Source organism: Cyprinodon tularosa, unplaced genomic scaffold (assembly GCF_016077235.1).
Source record: "Cyprinodon tularosa strain WSP-4 unplaced genomic scaffold, ASM1607723v1 ctg85, whole genome shotgun sequence".
Classification (NCBI taxonomy): Eukaryota; Metazoa; Chordata; class Actinopteri; order Cyprinodontiformes; family Cyprinodontidae; genus Cyprinodon; species Cyprinodon tularosa.
In genome coordinates, this window is record NW_024039618.1 from 831,539 (window position 1) to 847,893 (window position 16,355).

Genomic DNA, 16,355 nt, shown 5'->3' on the forward strand with positions numbered 1-16,355 from the left:
ACTTTTTCTATATCACTCTGAAGTTTTATGGAGCCTGTAACAGGTTTACTCTTAAGGTTCAGTCCTGAACTAAGCTGCACCTGCCATGCTGCTGCCACCATGTTTGATAAAGGGGGTTGTGTGTAGTTAGCGTGATGCAGTGTTAGGGTTCCGCCACAAAAAACATGGGAGGTTTCAAAGAATAAGTATTTATGAAGGGATTGAATTACTCACATGTGAAAGCTGAGTACTATCGGATGTACTTTGAAAGTAATTTGGATGCAAAAGAATTTATCTACCGGTAGGTCTATCAGAGTAATAGCACTCTGAGACACCATTAAAGGCTTAAAAAAAACCAATCGGTTAAGCAAGAAACACTTTATCCAAACACAAAAACAAACAGTCAGGCTCACATGGACCAGATCCGTTATTTCATATGGCAAATTACATAAATATAAAATGCAATAAATATTAAATAAAAATAAGCACTTGTATTAAGACATGATGTAAACAAATGAAAATGTGGGTTGAAAACATGAACTGCAAAACATAAGAATCAGACTTTTGCCCTGAGTGAAATGAAAACCTCAAATTAAAAAAAAAACAAGTTATAATTCACAGAATATAAAATAAAAAGGCTGAACCATCCAGGAAGACAGGGGGAAAAAAGTGAGTGCTTAATATCTTTCAGTCAGTCTCCACTTGTAAAAGCACTCTCACATTATGCACTTTTTTTCTGTATATGTTCAACATATCAAACATTCGTATATAAATTATCCTCTTATGTTTTGCTATATTACACAAATGTGCTCAGTTCTCAGCCCTCTCTGAGGGGTTTGGTGGCTCCTCTTTTATCTTGCAAAGTTGGGCCACATAAAGACAAGAAAATCCTTGCAGTGGGACTCTTTCCCTCCCCCCTTCCCTCCCGCTTCAGTCAGCTCATAGTCTGTGAGTGAAATGGCATGGCCGGTCAGTGCACTTTGATTTGGAGGAATGCTTAGATCACACTGCAAACACGCTGAGGGAGCTGGTCTCGTCTTTCAGGCCCAGGATGCTGTATGCTATCCTCTTCATATGGCCTGGCAACCGAACTCCAATGTTCCTGATGTCTCTGAAAAGAAGAAACACAATAAGCACCTGTTAGAATCTGTACAAGGATATATATCTCACATTGCTCAGCTAAATGTGCAAAACTGTGGAGCAATAAGGGATTAGAGCACTTTGCATCAGTAAGTTTAACTTGCAAAGACAAGTAGCATAAGAACCAGTGACTCTGGTTCAATAATATCTTTACTTAAGATGTCAGATCAGAAGTCATATCAAAAGCCTTGGATCAGGTGTTTAAACTATCTCAACATCACTATGGCAACAGAATGATAAAAAGGAAATTAGCGCCTGAAGTATTTCTGCATTCCCAAACCGTATAATAGGTACATGAACTGAAAGCTTAATAGTTTTTCAGCGTGAGTAATAAAAAATACAACATGTGGAATAAATCAGAAAAACACTTACTCTGGCCTCAAAGCAAGAACATGCTCCATGGTTGTTATCCCTGCTCGGGTGAAGCTTTCATTATACTGGCTCATCTTGATAGACTCCAGCCACTCTGGCACTGATCTAAACATGGTGTTGTCACAGCCGCTAGTGCTGGGCAGGCGGATGGACACACTGCAGGAAACAATACGGAATAATCATTCAAATGGGCAAAAAAAAATACATAAATAAAGAAAGAGACCTATATCTATTTAACTTTCTCAAAGTTCCCCCCCCCCCCCAAACTATATTACAGAAATGTTTTAAAACTCCAGGTACCCAAAGAAATTTGTACACCATTTTATTTTTATTTATTTTTTTTATCAAAAAGCTACAGTGATAATAAATAAACATTATTTTGAAAATTGGTTACAAATTGCAGTAAAAAGAAATCAAAAGACCCCAATATATCAGTTGACTGATCTATAAAAAAAATCCTTTTGCCATTACCGTGGGTCAAAGTCAGCAATGGTTTTCAAAGACTCTGGACTCTGCAGAAGTTTGTCCAAAATGTTGACGATGTCTGAAAAGCGAGGTCGTTTGGAGCGGTCGTGCTGCCAGCACTGAAGCATGAGCTGGTAGATAGCAGACGGGCATTCCATCGGCGCAGGAAGCCTGAAAGCCTCGTTGATAGCCTTCATGACCTGAGGGGGAGAGGGGGCCCGAGTTAGGAAAGCTCCTGGATTTAAGGCAGATTTATGACCTTCAGTCAGTTTGAACAGGCAGCACTCCAGAAAACTGCTGTGCGACTATAATGACATTAGGATTTGATAAAGATGGTGAGAAGCCACACGCTGGCTGCAAGGTTTCTTTCTATCACCACATACCGAAAACAGGCCGAAACAATCAGTCATCACAGCCATAAGGGCCGTGACAGATGAAACATACCTCATGGTTGCTCATGTCCCAGTAGGGCCGTTCTCCGAATGCCATGACTTCCCACATAACTATGCCAAAGCTCCACACGTCGCTGGCCGAGGTGAACTTCCTGTATTCAATGGCCTCTGGAGCAGTCCAGCGGATGGGGATTTTACCTCCCTGACACAAGAGAAACATCAACAAATCAAGCTTAATATGTGACGGGAGAAGAAATCTGAGGCGGTCAGGGACCAACACTTAAGAGTGGAAACAATATAGAATGTGCAGTGGATAAAGACTAAACCCAGCAAGAGCTGGAGTTTCTTATACTGCTTTACAGATTGTGAAATAAAAAGCTAGACTCACTCTGGTTGTGTAGGTGCCCTCAGCATCGTCCTCCAGAACGCGAGAAAGACCGAAGTCGGACACCTTGCATTCCAGGTTGCTGTTGACCAGGACGTTTCTCGCCGCCAGATCTCGATGGACATAGTTCATATCTGAGAGGTATTTCATGCCAGCAGCAATTCCTCGAAGCATTCCTAAAAGCTGGTATGAAGGAATCTCTGCATCGTGATCCTAAAGGAACCGAGAAAACAGATTTTCCTGTATGTTATTAAAAGTTTAGCCTTTTTTTTTTTTACTGCAAAATGAGTAATAATGGAAAAACGTAAAAACGTTTTTCCCGATTTTCCAAGTCTTTAGAAAATACACCAACCTACCTTCAGATATGTGTCCAGAGCTCCATTCTCCATGTATTCTGTCACTATCATGGCATGCTTGACTGAAAATATAAAATATATATTCAGATGGATTGTAGTTCAAATTATAGTTTACCAAAAGTAAAATCTACATCAGATTGGATGTTGGAGATCTGTTTGATGCTCTATGCTCACATTTAGTGAGGACTCCTTCAAGCCGGATGATATTTGGATGTGAGAACTGGCCCATGATGCTGGCCTCGCTAAGGAAGTCCTGCCTCTGTTTCTCTGAGTAGCCAGGTTTTAGGGTCTTGATGGCTACAGCCACCTCTCCCTTCCCAGGAACCTTCATGATGCCACGAAACACTTCCCCAAACTCACCTAACGAACACAGAAAGAGGAAGGACATGTTTAGGAAGGCGCAAAACCAAGACTTTTAAGTTTAGAGTTGATTAAGAAACTCAAAATCATTGAATACACAAAGAATACACCATGCCTATTTGCAAACAGTTTGCTCTAATAATAACACTCTTCAGTGTGGAAGCTTAAAGAAGCTTTTAGAAAATAAACTTCACATTCTTATTAACCAGGGTGAAATTAAACTTATGACGGGGAAGTTTTTTTAAATTATTATTTCAAAACTCAGAAAGTTATGAAAAAAAGTATCCCTAAATTGGCCCAAAAATCTCTAATCCATGCATCTTCATGAATAACTGAACATCTCCTTACCGACACCGATGACCTTCTGTTTACTGATCACATTTGGGTCGATTTCTTTGACAAACTTTTGAAAGGCAATGTTAGGGTCCTCATACGTATGCGGGTCGACATAAGCCTTCAGAGGCTTAAGCTGATCTAAAGAAGACAGAATAACATTAAAAAAAAGGTTAAAAGGAAACATTTAATTATTGTTAGATGCAACTTTTTCTGTCCGTTATGCGTACCTGTAGAAAAGTAGGGATCTTCAGGCCCTCCTCTGCCTCGACAGCTCAGTCCTCTGAGAGGAAACAAAACAACATCAATCAAGCAGAATAGATGCCAGCTTTTTAATAATTGCACATCAGCCTCAGCCAAAAAGGAGAAAGGAATTATTCCTCAGCAGCACCGGCTATTACTTAAAACCCTCCTTTTTTATGCGGCTGATAATCACAGAGTTTCAAGAGGAGTAGCCTATTACATTTATCTTAATAACATACACATGTTGAATGTGGATTTAGAGTATGTTACAACATACCTCCTTCTGAGCAGCAGGACGGCCACAACAACAAGCAGAATAACAGCCACTCCAACCACCGCTCCCATCACTAAGGTGGGCCTGTTCTGTATCTGAGATTCAGCTGAACAAACCATACAGAATCAGATTTTTGTCATTTGAAAACACAAACAAACATATATATTTCAATGTGGTTGTTTGGGTTTGGTGCTGCTACCTAAAGATGATGTATGAAATGCCTGCTCCTTGCTGTAGCTGCCAGGCATGGCTTCAGGACTCAGTTTGACCAAAACTCTGAACACGTAGGTAGTATCTGGGATGAGATCATTAATCTGGACAGAATTCTTGTCCAGAATTAGGACAGTGTAGGTGGTTACATCACTCTCTCCCTCAATATCCTGCAAGGAGATATTGCATTAGAAAGGTTTCTTCTAATGCAAAGACAACAGCTACAGCCCTTTAAAACTTTACGTGGGAGAAGAAAGGAACTCTATCTTACTTTTTTGCGGTACATAAGCTCATAGTGGTGACTAATGTGGGCTTGAGGTCTGCGAGACAGAGTCCAGGACAGAGACAGACTGGTGGGACCACGATCATCCAGATGGATCGACGTCACCTTGGGGGGATCTAAAGGTCGGTGAGAGACAGAGCGCAAAATAATGGTTAGTGACTAATCATAGTGTTTGGAAATGAAAGCCTCTGGGATTCAGTGGGTCAGACTAAATTCCTCTCTGTGTAGTAAGTCCGTCTTTGGTAGAAGCCTTTAATTGGAAGGTTGCACAAAAAACTGTTTTCCTCCTCTTAAGGTGGTTGGCTCCTAGCTTACTACAATCTACAAAGGACACTTATCTAAGACTTTAGTTATATTATATACAGCCACACAGTCTTGCAAAACTACTGTCACCATTGGTAAATATGTGTAAAACGGCTCAAAAGACTGTTGACATGTGTTGCAGCAGAACACCGTCACACTGAATTATTTAGAGATAGATTCACCCATTCAGATACTTTAATTTGTGGGGAAATTATTGTGATAATAGGATAGTTATTTTTATTTTGTACCAATTCCCCACTCATAACATATATACAACTTTTTAAAATTAATTGCACAGTACTTCTTTTAAAGCAACATTTTAGTCACAGGGTTTAAACATTTCTTTCTTTCATTGTTTTATTTTATTCTATCTTTTTATTTATCTAAAATTTTATATAAACGTCTATATTTTATGCATTTGATGTTTAGTTTTTAAGGCTCTTTGTGATATATTTATTTGTAAATGCAAATATCTTACTTATGTAAGGCGAAAGTTAGATCGTCTTGGTAAATCAGAAAAATATATTCAAATAAAAATCTTATAGTGCAAGACTTTCTTCTCATGCCTTTTCCATTTTGAATAAATGGCCTCTGTGCTATTATATTGAAGATAACATTGGTTAAAGCTCCCTTGAGAAGTATCAAACTAAAAGCCTAAAGCCTAAAAGGAATTTTAAGGGGTACCAACAACTGTGGTAATGGTAAGTATAAATTATTTCATGATGTGGGAACTTTTGCAAACATTTTTTTATATAGATCCAATTCAGGATTGTTCTAAAATGTTTTAAGTAAGAAAAAGTAACTCATTTGAAGATTTCTTATGCCTTTATCACAGTAATTATATGGCTGGTGCAGTAAACTTATAGCTGGAATAAAGATTAACCATTAAAAGTATTTAGGATCTTAACCAAAGAGAAATGGAGGTCCATAAATCTCACTTGTATAATCCAGAGTAGTGGTGATGGATGCAGCGGCCCTCTCTGTGCCATGCTGGGACACTCCACTGTGAGCCTCCACAGTGAACGTGTAGTTGTGATGAGAATCCAGGTCACTAACGACCACTTCAGGCTCCTGAAGTTCTGTCGAAGCGGGCTCAAAACGGATCTTCTCACCACAGGGGGCACACTGGGACTCGTCGCAGATCTCACACACCACGCTGTAGGTGAGGTCGCTACGCCCTCCGGTCTCGACAGGTGGGCTCCATGACAGGAGCAGGCGACCCTCTCCTGAGAGGGTGGTGGAAGAGAGGTCGCGTGGGGCGCTAGGAGGAGCTTAACAGGGAAATAAATCAGTCAGAGACATCTTCTAAAGTACATCCAGTGGCTCCAGAAGGAACTTGAGGTGCAAAAAAGACAGAGAGTAGGATTTCTTACCAGAGCAAGCTGCTGTCGGAGGATCTGAAGGGGATCTGAAGAAGCCTTCCTTACAGAGACACTTAGTCGCACCAGCTGAAGAAGGCTTGGTGTTATCTGGACAAACTTGACATAACTCACTGGAGACAGACGGTTTAAAGTAGCCCGGTTTGCATTCTGTGTGAGAAAAATAAAAAGGGTGTGTTCATGTTAGTGTGTCATATGAAAGAGACAAACAGAGGAAGGAGTTAGCGATCCAAAAGTAAACAATAAGTCTATCTCTATCAGTCCGGCCCCTTTCCAGCCAACAGGAAGCATTTGTTGTGAGCAACCTGTAATCACATAGTCTTTGTATCCGGAAGAATGAGACGGGATTTCCTTGAAGATCTGCCTCCACTTGTCTTTCTCTTTTCTTTTTTTTTTCAGCCTGGAGGCATGATCTCAGGTCACACTGCCAGAGTCTACCGGATGGAACCAGGGCTGTAAATCCATCAGGTGATCAGATCTCTCCTTTCCCCTGTGAACTCTGCAGCTCAAATTTCTGGTAGATAATATTTTTGTTTTTGCCAAAGGAAATGACACCTTGGAAACTGGTTGAGTGGTTTAAACTGGCCTTTTATCGTGGAGATAATTAGCTTTCCAGGGCATAGAAGGTTAGTAAACATCCATACAGTATTAAAAAAAAATCAGAAGAGGGCTTCAATGCAGTCTGAGGCTGTCGTTTCCGCCCTTTCTTCCTTTCTTTGTGGAAGCAGATGCACATATTTTCTGCCTTGGATAAGGCTACAGTGGCCAATGGGTGGTTAGCCTACATCGCAACCTCAACTCTGTTGAAGCCACCAATAGATTTTCTTCCAGGTTTTAGCTCCATCCATCTTGTCATGACCAAAAGGTTTCATGTTCCTGCAGAAGAAAAAAAGCACAGCCACTGCAAGGTGCTGCCACCACTTTGTTTTACCAATGGATGTCGTGTTCTGGGCATTATCTTTCCACCACACCAAGCTTTTTGAATTTAAGCCAAAAGTTTACTTTTGGTCTCATATTTCCTCTATTTGAGTCCATCTGTTTTTTAAATACTTAAATATCTTTTAATCTTGTGCTTTTTATCCTGGCGCCTTTCCTAGTGCCAGAGAGAAGAAGTACCATGAACCTCGGATTGTAGACGTAAGCGCCTCACCTCCCCACCAAAACAGAAAGACCTTTGCACCCCAAGTAGTGCTGGTAAAGAAGAGGAGAGGGAGCAGGTTGAGTGTGGGATGAGGATGAATAGAAGGGGGGATGGCGGGGTTAAGGTCTGGAGCACCAACAGAAGCTCTCTCTGGGGAGTCACTCAGCGACAGAGGGGGTGTAGCCGACGTCCTTTCGAATAAGAAAAGGGGGCCTTCCCATTTTATCTTGAGCTGGAACAGCAGGACCTCTGTCACGTACTAAAGGAACTACAGCCCCATTCATCTATTGTCTGTGAGATCGGACAGAGTGGTGCCATAAACATGTTGCATTGCTTTTTATAAAGCCCATAAATGGCAGCATGTGTGCAGTGTAAAAAAAAAAAAAAAAAAAAAACCCAAACAAAGTTAATGCAAACTTTGGCAGAGAGGAAGTCCTATCCAAATCTTTAATTTGCATTACATCTAATGCAAATAGAAAACATTTACATAAATAGAATGAAACTATTCCAAATTCTTCTTTTGTTCTTCTGATTATCTCTGGCTCTGACATTATCAAAAGTTTACAGAGAAAGTTAGCCACTGGTGAATCTAACGACTGAAATGATTTTTTTGCTCTTTGTGGTTTAAGCCATTGTTGTAATCAGTGAGAACGTGGATTAGGGAGCTCGTTGCGTGTGTTAACAACCGGATGAAAGAGTAAAAGGAGACCGAGTGGGGCATGTCATTGGCTAACAGCTGTCCTGTGGCTCTACTAATCCTCTTGACTAAATTACACCCCGCACCTAACTAGGCAACCCTTGAAACTAACCTCCCCTCGTGCACCAACTGTCCACTAAAGGACAATCTGCTTATTTGTGTCAGTCAGCATTCCTCCTCATGTCGCTTCTGCTTCCTTTTCTCACAACAGTTGGGCTCGTCGGTGAAATCCACACACAGGACATGAGCCTGTTGGAATATCACTTTCTCTCGTTGGCTGACAGAAGATCACTGACGTTTTTTTTTTTTTTGTTCTTTGTGCAACAGCAGATGTTTCCTCGTTCTTATTAATCAGGCTATCACCCAAACGTTGGAATCATACATGTCTCTGTAACAAGCAAATTTCCTGTCTTTCTGTGCCAACTTCCGTTTCCATCTCCCGGTATGGTCATCGAGAGAAACTTTTTACAACCTGATTGCGAGATGATTGTGCTTTGAAGAACAGTTCTTATCAGCCACTGATATGCAGAGATGGGAAGTAACGAAGTACAAATACTTTGTTGCTGTACTCAAGTAGATTTTTCTGATATTTTTACTTTACTTTACTACTTATTTTTATGGCGACTTTTTACTTCTACTCCTTACATTTTTACACAAATATCTGTACTTTCTACTCCTTACATTTTAAAAAATTGTCTCGTTACTTTAGTTTTGAATCATTTCAATGGAGTTACCGTTATTATTTTTCACGTCATCAATACCAAATTCAATCTAACTGGATGGGAATCTACGTTGCATTTGACGCACCACTACAAGATGAATCGACAGATTCGGCGGTATTCATTGGCGGCAAATCATTGCAGCTTGGTGGCGGTGGCGTTAGCATAGTAGCATGGACGACGAGATGATTGAAAATGAACACAACGGAGATCTAGTCCTATTGGCAGACATCCATTTAAAATGTAGGCAACAGTATGAAAAAAGTGGTTTCTACTTTTACTTTTATACTTTAAGTAAATTTACAAGCCTGTACTTTGTTACTTTTACTTGAGTAAAGAAGTTTAATCAGTACTTCCACTTTTACCAGAGTATTTTTTAACACAAGTATCTGTACTTTTACTCAAGTACGGAAAGTGAGTACTTTTGCCATCTCTGCTGATATGCAAGGCTAAACTTTCCATTATCAGTTAGTTTGCCACCTAATCAATTCCTTGTTTAGTCTATTAAAAGAAGTATGGGAAATATGCATTTACAGTGCACTCAAGACCTATTCATATTCCTGGTAATTATTTATAGTAGGGTTTAAAATATTCTACGTATTTATTGAAGAAGCATAACCTCACTTTAAAAAAAGGTGCAAAATTAACTAACAAAGGGAAAATTGAAGTAATTAGGTTAGAGGCATCTGTCTTGTTGCAATTTCTTGACATTAAAGATCAAAACAAATCTGTCTTACTTGAAGCTGAAAACATTTTTATTCTTTTTATTTTTCCTTAATATAAATTAATAAAATTACCATTTCAATTATCTGTATCATTTAATGTTTTTGAACTGAATTTAAAATGTTTTGATTTAATAATAATTTTAAGCCATGCCTTTTTGAAGCACTTTGGAATCACAAGAAAAAACAAAACGAATTTAATGACTCAAATGTTTTGTATTCTTGTCTTTCTCATTATTAAGGCTTGTTAAGTCACATGGGTATCATACTAAAATACCAAAACATTAAAGAGCGATTATTAACTGAAGGCTTCTAAATAGGCTATTCATACACACAGATAAAAATATTTTTTTAAGTGTCAGTTTCATTTATCTAAGTTTTAAAATCTTTTCTTTTTTTGTGGACTACAAAAAAATGAAAGGAGGAGTGTTAGAAATGATTTTGAAATCTAATTGTTAGACAATAGCACACGAATCTATCATTTTAGTAGCACAAAATACAAATCCAAATTAAAAAGAAACACGTCCCCAAAATCAGAAACTCTGAAAGTACTTCTTTAACCAGTTAAAATATGAATTGATTAAATTGTGTAAAAGTTTATCCTTTGTCTGAATGGCCTGCCCACTTATAGGAAAAGGTTCAAATATCACACATGACTTCTAGCAGTCAAGGTGGCTCGGACTGTGAGGAGTCATAAAACCGCAGCCTGACTCAGTCTAACCCCTGAAAGGTGTGTCAGCCTCGTCCCTGCAATCTGTGGTTGCTGTCGCCTTAGCAACCTGCCCAAAACAAATTCCTGCGAGGAGAAGACACACAGAGCTTTCAGGTAGTGGCTCCAACACATTCACATGGCCCTTCCTCCAGTCAATCAGCGCTGTAGGTATTGCGATGACGTGAGGAAGAAAGAATTTCTCTCTGAAATCCCCGCAGCACACCGAGGGCCCTTCCTCCCTCCTTCCTCTTCCCTTCGTACCCTCTCCTCCCACGTTTCCTCCAGACAACACCACACCCTAGAATACCAATGGACAAACCAACTTCCACACATGCAAAGAGAGTAGATAGTTCATGACTGCCCGGGCCAAGTCTTTGCCTTTTGTTGGTCTCCTATATAAAATTTTAACATCTCATGTTCACTTAAATGTACTGAAGTTTATTGCAACTACCAGAGTTTTTTTTTTTAGATTTCAAGATTTTGGGGGTTGAGTTAAAAAGAGGAATATGACAAAAACGAATAAGCGACAAGAATACCTGCAGCCTTTTCAGATTGCAACATTTCAGGGTTTTCATTAGATGTAATTATTCAAAATAATACAAGTATATTCCCAAATATTTGTACTAAATTGTCTTAATACATGACCTCAGCCACATGGCCATTGCTAAGAGGCTGGCTGTTCAAAGTGTGATGTGTGTCAGGATATTTTTTAGAAAGTTTGGTGGAAGGAAAAAGTGTTTTAGAGAAAGGTTTAGAGGTAACAGCTTTCAGAGGAATGTGAAAGGGAGGCCTGTAAAGAATTTCACAAGGTGTGGCTTCATTCATTCATTCACAATGAAGCCATGATGGATTCTGAGGTCAAGATTTTTAAGGAATCTTTTAATTATTCAATAGCCTCTATTGTTAAGTAAACTAAACTAAGAATATTTGCTTTCCAGGATTCAGGTTTTTGATTTGTAGGAATGTCATAAGAGAAAAACTGTCCTTTCTTTTCACAAGGAATACTAGTTAAAAATGTAAAGGATTAGAATTAATCATGGTAGACCAAAATTTGTGCTAAGGAGTTAACAGGAAAAAAAAAGCTTTGGCTGATTATAAATAGCTTAATAATTCAAAAAGACAACAAATCTAAAGGTCACATCAAGCTGCGACAGTGCTGTATTTTCACTGGAAGCAATAAAACAGTCTCTGAGCCCTGCCCCATTCCTGAAACCTGAGCGACCAGGGGTAGAAACAAAGAGCTGTTGGGCAACAGGTACAAATATGAAAAGGCGTTAGTGAGAGACAGTTGAATTTCCTCACAGATTTACTCTTGTGAGTGATATGAAGTAATCACTGTTTGCCATCTCTTGGCACTTATATCCAAACAAATCAGGCATAATTAACATTCCTGTTCACTCGTTCCACTCAGCCGAGACAAATTTGTTACAACACCCGAGGCGAGCCTAGCACAGTTGGGGCAGATTTCTGGCAGGGTTTACCTTGGCAGGAGCTTTCTGTGGCTTCGTATCCTGGGCGACACTGGCACAGGCCCACGGGAACCACCCATTTACCCTCAGCTGTGCAGTAAATGCGTGGGGTGGCCTGACTGATGGCATTCTTCACGCAGACTCCTTCCACTTCCCTCAAAGCATCTGCTACCGTCTCCGGGAAGGCTGCCAGGCTCTGCACCGTAGACGGGCAAGTCTTGTAGTACACTCTGACGGACAGCAGGGCCACGCAGGCACCCACGTCCTGGAAAGCCAAATAGAAACCCTTTTTGGACAGGGGACCCACGGTCCTCGTCTCCGTGTTGACCTTCGGCACTCGACCTCTTGTGACCTCGTCGGGAGCGATGGTGGCCACCTTGCGGAACTGCCCTTTGCGGAAGCTAGTCCCAACGTCGGCGTCGGTATCAGAGATGTAGAGGTTGAACGTCTCTTTGCAGGGGACAGAGGAGCCGTCGAAGGTGTTGCAGTCCCTTACGACAAATTTGAGCTCCACAAAGACACGGCTGCTCTCTGGACGTCTCTGAATGAAAGTTGTCCGTAACCAGTTGTCCTGGTCAGTAGAGTCTATATTGCAAACACTGTAGGTGTAAAAAAGCGAGCCGTTCACCACAGTCTGAACAATCTCCCACTGCAAAGAGAGAATAAACCAAGTATAAATATTACATAATCATATCCACTCATAATGAAACATTTGTCATTGAGATGTTTTTTTTTTTCCTGGAACTTGGAAGTCTGTAGAAGCTTTTTTTTCTATCCTCACATTAAAGTTGTCTGGACATGTGTTGTGTGCTCTCAACGTGTGTGGTTTTTCCACAAACACACATGGAAACGTGCATGGAAGGCATCAACCAGGCGACGGCTACAGTAGAACCAACATTTCTGGCAGTTAAAAAAGCTTTGTAAGTGCCGTGCTGAGAGAGGCATGGCAGCTAAGTCACCAGCAATTAGAGGGCTTTTTTATGAGAGGGAAGCACTGACGTGTAAAAAGATTAAAAGTCTTAAATCCTGATTAAAATTTAACACGTCATATGTAAGCAGTTTGGGAGGGTTTCGGTGAGAGAGTGATTCAGCTTTACAACTGATGTGGGAAAGAAGAGAGGAAATGATCAATTTCTGCAGACAATTAAAATGATCCTTTAATTTTCTGACCTGTTGAAACTTTTATACTGAAATTAAAAGAACTCTTCAGATTTTTTTATCAAGTGAGAGAGAGATCTTAAATGTTAATAAGCTGTGGTGATCTACCGTAGCAGATTACCCTCCTTTGAGCCTATTTAGTATAAATGCAAATTAGTTTTTCCAATTACGTCGTCCTCAACTCCAAATCATGGAACCAAGTAGTAGCGTATATTTTGTAGTAAAACTCCAAGAAATAAAATGTTTTAGCTCTACTATATAAACCATTAACAGTCAAATAGTAGATGCCATATTGAGACACCAATAATCTTCCTGAGTTAAACTCAGACTGAGAACAGAGGGAGCTTCTGGTCAGAGTGAGCATCTAATAGATAATTACGCTTATGTAAAGAGCAATAGAATGGTACTCCTTAAAGGCACTACAGCATTTCCAGTTTTTAAATCAAATTCTTTTCTTCACCCACTCTGTTCAGTTTACGGCTGATGCACCCAAACCTCCTTCCTTCATTTTTTCTCTTTCAGTGTATCTTAGCCTTTTTGTTAACTCCCAAATGCAGATTTAAGGCAATGAAAAGCAGGTTTTCCCTTTGCTACATCATATGATTGCTGCAGCCATATTGGTGTAAAGTCCCCAGCTTTCCCTGTCCATGTCCCGACTTCACAAAGTGTTCTTTTTTCCAAAATTGGCCTTAATATAAACATTTTGGACTTTAAATATCGAACAGTAAAGTCATTTTATAGTTTAAAAAAAAGGCTTTGCAAAAATAATAATGCTACGTGCAAAAATAAATAAAGTGGAACAAAGTTGTAATAGTAGAACAAAGCTCAATTGCACAAACAGGGAAATCCGTTTCAGTACAACGGCAATCCGTACATTCTTAGATCTTTCAGTGCAACAAGAAACACAGACCGCACGCTGGAAATGGCCATATCCTGTTTCTTATTTTGGATAGAAAGCAAATGAACTATAGATAGAGATGGGAAGGATGGCTCCCTACATCTGGATGAGACTTTCTACTATATCTTATGACTTTCCATATCTCTTCTGAGTGTGATATCTTCATTATTGAAAAGAAAAGAGAGAAAATGTTGCTTTGCGGTTGAGGTATAAAGAGAAATCAATCCACTGTAGCTCTGTAAAACGCACTCTGGTAAAGTAAATTTAAATGTAGGTTGAACTCTGACATTTTAATGGCCTCCATAAGCTCTTTATGAAAGGGTAACATTAACAAGACAAGCTGAGCTCTGCCAAACCTCATCGCACTGCTGTTCATTCCATCTCTCCCAGGGAACCTTTTTAGGGCAGCTAAACCAGCGAGAGGAAGGCCTCAGTCATTGTCACCATGCAGGTTTTAAACCAAACTTCCACAGAGGTCTTACTCATAAAAAGTCATGCTTCAAGTCATGGATCCAGGGTCCTACAAAGTGTCTGTTGAGGTATAAATACTCACCCCATTCTCATATGGTGACGTCAGCCATCCCAGCTCTGAACCAGAAGCTTTCATATCTAGCAACACATCTATGGGGGAAAAAACAGAATGTATTTTAAAGGCAATTCCTGCTCAGTTAAAAATATCAGAGCCATCAATGTAATTCAATCCAGCTCCTTTGTATAGTCAGTCAGTTCAATCAAATTATGTTAAAACACTTTCTGTCTAAAGAAACCTTGCAACTGCATCAAGCCCTATGTGTGATGAAAAACCCAGATAGAACCAATAGAGTACTTTTTCCTTCCATTCAACTTTCCAGTATTTGGATTTAGTCCTACAACCAGCTCCTTTAGTAGGGTGTGGAGTCAGGATAAGAACATAAGCTATATAATTATATTTCTGCATCAAAATTATTCTACTGTTCATGTAAAATATTTACATTCTCTTAGAAACAGAGTTTTATATTTCAATTACCTTTTAATAAATTCCTACATATGAGTTGGAAAGTTTGAACTAAAAGTAGGCTTTTCTTTGACCCTCCAGAAAACTGTGCTTCCTTAAAAGTGTATCATAATAAATACAAAAGAAAGTAAGACAATGTTTTATAAGTTATTGAGCTGTTAAAAAAAAAAAGCTTTGATCTGTTTTATGGGGGCACATGCCACACTTTGACGTTTTAATCAACCATGTCGGGTTGATTCAGATTTTCAGTAACCGTGTCCCTCATGGCTCAGGGTGCAGATTTAATAGTGTCTGAGAAAGGCGTGGGCTTTTAAATGACCATGAAGAGGGGAAATACACGAATCTGCGTGACCCGAATGAAAGAAAAAAAGGGTGACATGTTAAATGAGGAAACAGGTGCCCCCCTTTCAGCAGCTCCATTGGCTCACTAGGCCATTCAATTAATAAAAGACTAGTTATTATTCAAAAAAATATATAACTTCAGACCTGTTTTTTCCACATTTTTGGAAACTGAAACAATATTATTAGAACTTCAAAGGGTGAATTAAAAACTTAACTCAAAACATGCTTCAATAGAAAAATCGGAAACAATTAAAATACACAAACGACCCTAAAACACAAAGCTTAAGCTGTAATTGGAGAACAGAAAAAGTTAAATCAGAATTAAAACTTTAAATTCCAACATCCTGACTCATGAGGTGCGGTCTAACTCCTCACAGAACTTTATTTAGAGAAAAATACTCACGTTCTTTAGACTGAAGGCTGGTGGAAACTTGATTGATAAATAACAGTAAGCAAAGGACGACCCGAGGCAGTTCCATGTTCCACTTCTTTTTTTTTTATTATTATAATACGTCGTGTGTCCCAAACTCCTGAGCTTCTCTCCAGCCGCCTGCAGTCTGTGAATGTTGCGTCCCGACCGGCTGACTGCAGTGCGCTCTGAGCTGGACCCCGCACGGCCCATTCACAAACAGGTGGCGTCATAGTTCCTCCCATCGGCCCGTGGAATGTGGAAGGGCCCCAAATATGGAATTAGAAGGGCGGGGCCAAGCAGTTGGTCCATTGAATAGAATTTGAACCTTCTTCAATTGTTATGAGCCTGGCGCAATCAGGGCAATTAAAGTCATTAAGTCATGATTGAGCCATAATAAAAAATTTTCGAGACACGATGAAATTCTAATTTATGTAAACACCCCTTAATCCTGGATTAACAATGATGCAGGGTAGGATTATGGGGTGTTTAACTGAAGCAGACTATGTGGTTATATTTTCACAGTCAAAGGGAGGGGAAAATGTTTTTGATGTTTATAATATTGGGTCATGTCTAATGATTATTTGCCCAGTTTATTACTTATGTTTTTTTTCCTACAG

The 16,355-nt window shown here is 39.6% G+C and overlaps 1 protein-coding gene across 1 annotated transcript; it reads right to left on the reverse strand.

Moving 5' to 3' along the window:
• Positions 1 to 342: 342 nt before the first annotated feature.
• Positions 343 to 15,805, reverse strand: epha2a (eph receptor A2 a). The gene is made up of 17 exons (XM_038272977.1): positions 15,730 to 15,805; positions 14,544 to 14,611; positions 11,947 to 12,583; positions 6,469 to 6,624; positions 6,034 to 6,366; positions 4,781 to 4,908; positions 4,499 to 4,679; positions 4,303 to 4,405; positions 4,013 to 4,065; positions 3,798 to 3,923; positions 3,264 to 3,449; positions 3,090 to 3,151; positions 2,737 to 2,946; positions 2,401 to 2,550; positions 1,963 to 2,156; positions 1,492 to 1,647; positions 343 to 1,090 (listed from the first exon to the last, which is right to left on the reverse strand). The coding sequence occupies exons 1-17, from the start codon at positions 15,803 to 15,805 to the stop codon at positions 982 to 984; spliced, it is 2,928 nt and encodes a 975-aa protein (XP_038128905.1). The 3' UTR covers positions 343 to 981.
• Between the last annotated feature and the right edge of the window lie 550 nt (positions 15,806 to 16,355).